The sequence below is a fragment of the Panthera tigris genome, chromosome A2 (genome assembly GCF_018350195.1).
Source record: "Panthera tigris isolate Pti1 chromosome A2, P.tigris_Pti1_mat1.1, whole genome shotgun sequence".
Classification (NCBI taxonomy): Eukaryota; Metazoa; Chordata; class Mammalia; order Carnivora; family Felidae; genus Panthera; species Panthera tigris.
In genome coordinates, this window is record NC_056661.1 from 45004948 (window position 1) to 45012807 (window position 7860).

General features: G+C 40.7%; 1 protein-coding gene across 4 annotated transcripts in view; it reads right to left on the reverse strand.

Moving 5' to 3' along the window:
• CRBN (cereblon) overlaps positions 1-7066 on the reverse strand; it is a 38187-nt gene extending 31121 nt beyond the window's left edge. Inside the window, exons 1-4 of one of the 4 annotated variants that reach the window (XM_042979437.1) lie at positions 6957-7063; positions 2739-2851; positions 1905-2107; positions 919-1068 (exon numbers count right to left, since the gene is read on the reverse strand). In XM_042979437.1, the coding sequence (XP_042835371.1) occupies positions 919-1068; positions 1905-2107; positions 2739-2851; positions 6957-7023 (533 nt within the window). In that variant the 5' untranslated portion in view covers positions 7024-7063. Of the gene's footprint in view, positions 1-918; positions 1069-1904; positions 2108-2738; positions 2852-5606; positions 5771-6956 lie in introns of those variants that run through there. The other 3 variants (XM_042979439.1, XM_042979438.1, XM_042979440.1) reach the window with 3 other exon arrangements.
• Between the last annotated feature and the right edge of the window lie 794 nt (positions 7067-7860).

Sequence of the window (7860 nt, forward strand, 5' to 3'; positions counted from 1 at the left end):
GCTCTGGTTAGGAGACCAATTCACTAGGACTGGGTGAACCCCAAGAACCTGTATCTTTGCAATACTTCACAGGTGATTCTTATGTGCCAGAGTTAAGAACCACTCTCATACGAGGTAACATGCAATCATCAGGACAAATGCATATTTTGTTTTGCTTTGTTTTTAAAAGGATAAAACAAGGTGAACTGGATTTTTTTTTAGGTGAGGTTAGTGGTCCTTTAACTTGTGAAAAAGCTCAAACCGTGAGAGCTATGCCACACTGTTAAAACAATTATACTTAGAGAATTTCTAAACTTTGTAAGCTATAGAGACAACAAGAATTTACTGATCGCTTATTACATAGTTAATACATTTGTAAGTGATATAAAATTCGCACCAGAGATGGGCGCTAACTATAAATGGTTCCTACACCTCAGATGGCGCACTTTGCAGGTGCAACCACTGTGGCTTTCACTATCACAGGAACGCTGCAAACACCACAGCTGTCCTGGTGAGTGCACAGACAGCTAAGAAGCCTGTGGCCTCCCCACCATTTTTCACTCTGAATAGAGGCCTTCAATCTCAAAGAAGCCATATCCCCAAAGACATTGTTCTTTGGGTTTATGCTACTATTCTCAAATGTGGAGGGACATGAGAATCACCTGGAAATCAGGACAAAAGATGCTGCAGACTCACCCCAGGTTAACCACTCTCTAGGGGTGGGAGATGAGAATGAAACTCAAGCCTCTATAGTTTTAAAAACCTCCCATGTGGTTCTGATGCATACCCAAGTTGGAAACCACTAGGCTATACCTTCAAAGGGAAAGAGAACAACTAATCAAAAGTTAAAAAATGTCAAGGGTCAGTAAAATAGGAAAAAAATCTAAGAAAATCATCTCATTTAATGATACACATTTTAAGATATATGGTATTTCTTACCCATCTGACTGTGTTCTTAGCTCAAGAACTTTGAACCTTTGTCGTCCAATTGCTTTCACTTTCACTATCTCAATTCCAAAATCCTGTTCTTCTCGATAGGCATATATCTCTGCTGTTGTTCCAAACTGTGCTTCCCTCTCCTGTACATTACTTCCAAGGTAAATTTTAAAAGAAAATAGTTTTGAACATTTAATTTTTAAACATGCAAAGTTGGCAAAAGCAATACACATGATGAAAAAAATAGTACAGCAAGTAGCCCTTATTGCAAAGCTATCCTAATTTTATTGTAAAATCACATGGGAGAATGTAGATATATAATAAAACTTCAGAATAACAATTCGAGCACTTCAGGAAAATAACAGATTTCCAGTTACTAAAGACGATCTAGGATCGGTAGGGGTTTAAAGTCTCATTTCCCAAACCAGAAATTCTTTTACTTCAGTAGACCATCATTTCTGCTGCTTATTATTAGCAGCATTGTACTGGGGTGGGAAATTCCTGTATTCATTTCTTGCTTCTACTGCTGCTTTCCTCCAGGTGCTATAGGATACTTGAAATTCAGCTTCAGTTTGCCACTGGTCTATAATGTGACAATGTATGAATTTTGAGAGAAAGAAAAGAACAAGCCACTCCTTTGTAAAGGTAACCCTTTACATTAAAATGGAAAAGCCCTCTTTCTCCTTAAATAATGAAAGTTACTGAAAGTCCAATTCCAGAAATTTTTATTAAGTATTAATGATTTTAAAAATTTCAATTACCAGAAAGCTTAAGGTGTGTGACAGGAAATATCTGATTTGGATGGTAATGAGAACAATAAAAATACTCCTACTTGTAACTTCAGTCTTTTCATCACAATTTCTTACCTCACATTCGTTTCCAATCTCTTGTGCACACAAAATAATAGTCAGTTTTGGCTTTAACACTGACCTCTGCTGTGACTCTACATGAAAGAGAGTATGTTAAGCAAATCCACTCTAATATTTTACCTGTATGCAAGAACCGCAAAGGTTCTGTCTTTCTGAATTAAATTCCGCACCATGCTGACTTCCTGAGGACGAAAGAGCTGAAGAGGTAAGGTCTGCCCAGGAATCAGGATCATCATCACCTGTGGCAGAACTGGAATAACCTGGCAGCTGTCGTCATCATGCAGAGTCCTGCCATGAAATTCTTCCATATCAGAGCCAAGATACTATTTAAGAACGAACACAATGATACACGGTCAGAGATATGTCATAATAAGACAAGCTCAACAGACCAAAGAACAAATCAGATTAAACGAAATATAAACGATAGGTACATTTATTTAAATAGTAAAGTTGGTGTATCAGCATCCCACGTGAAAATCTCTGATTCTTATGAGTAGAATTTCCATTATCTTGTGAAGATTGTCTCACACACAAATTCAAGAGCATTTTTTAGTTCAAAATATTTTATTTTGACTAAGATAAGAAAACTCATATGTCCAAATATCACAAATGACCACTATAAAATGTCAGCATGGTAGCTAACACCCTGGTAACAAGTAGTATAGAGAGTAAAAAGTACTTTTGTAGCCCTACCACTAGAGGAAACGTATGAAGGATGAGAATTCTTCAAAGAATGAGGACATAGTATGAATCTAGGACATAGTATGAAACTGCTGGAAAATAAGAGTTAATTAAGTATGGGTATCAACTGGCAAACAGTGCACGTCCTCCTCCACAATGTCTACCGTGAGGTAATATCCAATGATGCTAAACTCAGTTACTTGTTTTTAGAAACCTCTATCTACTGTTATATTTATGGATCTATTAGAGAAGATCGGCTACTAAATTACATACTGTATGTGATGTTGGCAGACTGGTGTCAAAATTTATGACGTTTGGTTTTTTGGCTTCTTTGCTATCCTGGTCTTCAACTTCCATTTCAATTTCATCTTCTTCCTCACTCTCTGCTGTAAAAGTAGAAGATTTTGAGGGAAAAAACGGATGCAAGAAAATGTCAAAGTGATATTCATCTTCAAATGCAGAGTTCTTTCATGAGGCTTCTGAGCCCAGGAGGAGAGGGCTTCTTCTAAACACTACTCGCATATTGTAATCTCTATAGTACTGTGAAAAGGCAGCTGGAGGGCTGGGTGTATGTATGGCTCTCCCATTAACTACATCTTTTTTAAATCAACTATTTTTTTTTTTTAAGACTAGTTTAAAATTTACATAAAGGCTGCAAAAATAGTATCGAGATTTCCTGTTTATCTCCCATACACTCTCTCCTCTAACTTCTTAGTATGGTATATTTGTCTAAAAATCAGTGTTGGCACATTACTATTAACTAAACTCCACATTTTATTTGGCTACCCTTATTTTTATCTAATATCCTTTTTCTGTTTCAGGATCCCATCAAGAGTAGCACATGACATTTAGTTGTCATATCCCCTTAGCCTCCTCGGGGCTGGTTTCTCAAACTTTCCTTGTTTTTGATGGCCTTGACAGTTTTGAGTACTGCTTAGGCATTTTGCAGTGTCCCTCAAACAGAATTTGTGTGATATATTTCTCATTATTACAATGGGGTTATGTACTTTGGGGAGAACATCACAAGAGGCTAAAGGCTGTGTTTATCATATATCAAGGGTGCATACTATTAATATGATTTATCACTGCTGATGTTGCCAGTGATCACCTAGCTGAGGTATTGTCAGATTTCTCTACTGTAAAGTTACTATTTTCCTCCTTTCCACTTTGTACTCTTTGGAAGCCAATTACTAGGCAAAAGTCACACTTAACAAGGTGAGGGATTATGCTCCCCACTCCTTGAAGGGGAACTATCTACATAAATTATTTAAATTCTTATGGATGAGAGATTCCTTTCTTCTCTCTTGCCAGTAACTAAAAGGACGTAGACAACTCATTTCACCTGATTATGCCTTAGATTCCGCATCTGAAAAATGACAGGCAGGAACAAGACAATCTCTAAATGTCTTTCAAACTCTTAACTTTAAAGAATTCTTGGAGAAGACAGGAAAGAGGGAGAGAAGGAAGGAAGAAAGATCCTTTAATTAAAATAGGAAAAGATAACATTAGTACCCAGCAAAAACATTTTCATAGCAGTGACATCAATTCCTGGCTGTCACTATACTATTAAAAAATGAAATGTCTGTCATCATTTTCATAGGAATTTCGCTTTGGAATTTTAAATTCAAAAATAAAGTTCACTTGAAACATAAAATGTATTTTAAAGGAAACATTTTAGAAAACTTTCTCCACACACAATTTTTAAATTCTGAAAACTAAACTTATCTACTTTAAAAACCTGATGTTACTGATAATAGAAATGAGAGTCAGGAAAGGCTACACTAAATAGGTACTATTCTACTAAATGGAAGTCTGTCTTGTTAATGCCAGTGGGTAAAATTCCTATCCTAGATCTGCAGTTCTCAACTAGGGCTGATTTTACCCCTCAGGGAATATTTGGAAATGTGTGGAAATATTTTTGGTTGTCACAACTAGGGAGCCCTACTGGCATCTAGTGGGCAGAGGACAGAGATGCTGCTGAACATCCCACAAGCTGCAGGACAGTCCCCCTCAACAAAGAATTTTCCAGCCAAAAAAACCCCAAAAGTGCTGAGGTTCAGAAATCCTGGCATAGACAAAGTGAATCTCGTTTTTGACCTCATATTTCATGTATTTTCAAATGCCCCAAATACACCTCTGAATAGATAAAACGTCAATGCAAAATTGTCATTTTCTTTTGGGTATAAGACTATTTAAATCAAATTACCTCCAGCGAGGTTTCTGACAAGAAAAAAACAAATGTTTTCCAATGCAGTAATTGCCTTGGACTTTCTATTAATTCTTAGAAATTCGTAGGTATTAGGATTTGTCAAAGAGAGTAGTGTAACTTATTTAAACTTATATTTAAATGGTGAGTGGTCTAACACTTCATACAAATTTTTGCTAAGAACACAGAAGTTTCACCAAAAGATAAAAACAATAACAACAACAACAAAAATCTCAAGCGCTTTCCTTATATACGGTAGCCTTTCTCATAAATATGGCCAAAACCCACTTCCCCCTACTCAGCTGTTTATTAATGTTTCCCTTGGCCAACACAGATTCTTTGCATCTTAAAGTACTTCCTTTTCACTTAAAGAGTATTACTCTTCAAAACAACTCATACTACATAGGGGAGCCTACGTGGCTCAGTCGGTTAAACATCCGACTTCAGCTCAGGTCCTGACCTCAGCCCTTGTGAGTTCGAGCCTTGTATCGGGCTCTGTCCTGACAGCTCAGAGCCTGAAGCCTGCTTCGGATTCTGTGTCTCCAACTCTCTCTTCTCCCCCACTCATGCTCTGTCTGTCTCTCCTTCAAAAATAAATAAGCATTAAAAAAATTGGAAAAAAACCCCTCATACTACATGAATTTATGGACAATCCAATGCTTCTTCACAACACTCACCTATGATTTACAAAAGCCTAATTATTATATCTACAACCTTTCTGGGCCTTCTCACTCCTGATTCTTTTCAACAAAACACATACTGACTGTTCACAACTATCAGGGTGAAGTCTGATGACTCATCTCATGCAGGAGCAGCATATGAATGCCAACAGAACATCAGTAACCTCCATGAAACGGGATTTGGCACGTTCAGAGTGGGGCTGATGTCTCTGAAATAAACAGCTCAGCTCTTCAGTCAAAGGCTGACAGACTTACCTTTATGTCAATTCAGCTAGGTTGGCTTCAGGAACAACCATTGTGGTTTATTTTTATATAAAAGGTCCCTCCTACACGGTGGGCATGCAATCAGTCTTCTCCAATCCACACAACTCCCAGTGGACAAATTAATCCTCCAAGCAAAGCTTTCCTTGGGCAACTCCCTATAACCCACAATTGATTCTTGGCAACCCACAGAAAAAAGCCCCAACCCCACTGGCAAGAGACACAAGCTCCCCCAGAACTGAAACACAACCTACCTCCTAGGCCTTCTCTTCCACAACCCCATCCTAACTATGTGCTTTTGGATGTCTCCAGACCCATCTCACAATGCTTTACCCCAATCTCTCTGAAGGACAATACGAGCATCAACTTATCTGGCCCTAAACTTCTGCCTCATACAGATTATAAACCTCCTCAAGTTCCAGACTGTGTATCATACCTCTTCTCAGGTCCACAACACCTAACTGGCACACAGGGAAGGAACTCAGCTAACAGCCCCAGTTTGTCGGATAACCTCTTGGAAAGCATATCCTCTACAGCCTTCCATGATAAATCTGTACAATTATTCCATGCATTTTTTTCTGCCCAGGATTCCAATATAAAGCCAAGGTCCAAATTTTCACGAAACAAAGGAAAAAGAAAATTGAATTTAACATCACACTTATAAGTCTCTCTAATCAAGTATATGAAATACATGCTTGAGAAAAACATGCTAGTACTTCCTTGTCAGTGAAGTGGGTAAGCGACATTGGCTATGCTGACAAAAAGACTCAAACTGCAGTCCTGGGGCTGCTACTGTGTCACCTTGGGCAAGTCACTGAACTAAACTGCTCATCCATTTCTCACTTACCAAACCGGAATCAGAAAAGTTATGTGGGGAGAATTAAACAGAGAAATGTACGCAAAACGCTTACCGCAGGGCCCGTGACACGTTAAACGCTTAACATCTGTTAACTGTCACTCTTACTGAACGGAACAAGTCCAGAAAAAGTAACGGTTACTAACCTGACCAGGTCCCCTATATCCCCTCCCTCCATCCCCCTGGTTTTAACCCATTTCCTAGGACTCAAGTTCTGAACACAAAACGGACGGAGAGGGAAGGGTCCCTGTCCTTAGGAGCAAACCCCCTCCCCGATCCAAAACCCTCGCTCATAGCCTGAGGCGATCCAGCATGAGACAGAAGCGCCAGGACTAGGTCGCTGGCCAAAGGCCTGAGGTGAGGCCGCTTCCCGGGGCGCCCCTGCAGGCCTCGGTGTCCCACCCCGTCCGTCTCCTCAGCCCTGCGGCACCGCTCACGGCTCGAGCCTCGCCCCGTCCCGCCGCCAAGGACCGGCCCCGGGAGGTTACCAGGGAGGAGTGGCAGGTGGTTGCCCATGTCGTGCGCAGCGTCCTGCGGATCCCTCTCGTCGGCCATGTCTGTTTACCCGCAGAGGAGGCTGGGACAGGGCGGCGCCCGGGCAGCCGGAGGAGAGTCCGCCCCGCGCCGCCGCAGCCGCGCACGGGGGCCACAGCGCCCTCTGGCGGCCCCCAGGGTCCACAGCTTGCCGGCCGCAGCCGGGAAAGGGCGCTGCAGGCTGGAAGACTGACTGGCCGCGGGGGCTGAAAGCTGTCTCTGCCACCCGTGACCTCGTGACTTTCCGTCCGCCGCACACACTGCGGAGCCCTGGCCTGGTTCCAGCCCCCCGGCGTGACATTTCACCTGTGGGGGAACTGAGGCTCAGGTGCTTGTCTCCACCTCGCTCTTGACGAAGCAGGCGGGGAACAAATAGAAACCTGTTTATACAGCGTAAACTCCAATTCTGTAAAAGTACACAAATGAAGGCTGGAAAAATGCATCAGTTTTTCCGAAGGTAGTTAGATTATAGCTGATATTCTTTCCAACAATTTTCAGTACTTTCCCATATGTATTCCAAAATTAACACGTATTAATCAGAAGCAAATGCTTGAAATAATGATTCCACAGAATAGAAAAAGGCCTATGATTGACTGGTGAAGTAAGATCCTCTGAATCTGAAAGAGCCGACTCATGATGACTTCAACTAAATAAAAATAAGTTATTATATGGCAAAAGAAGTAAGGTTTGCAAAAAGGAGCATAATTCTGTTACAGTACTGGCGTTGTGACGGGTACGATTTTTGTTTTGGACAATGGACAAAAATTTTCATTGTGTGTTTTCACCATCATTTTTCCAGCAAAGGAGGAAAGCTGAAAAGAGCTTTAAATGAAGTAGAATATTTCAACATGGTGGCAA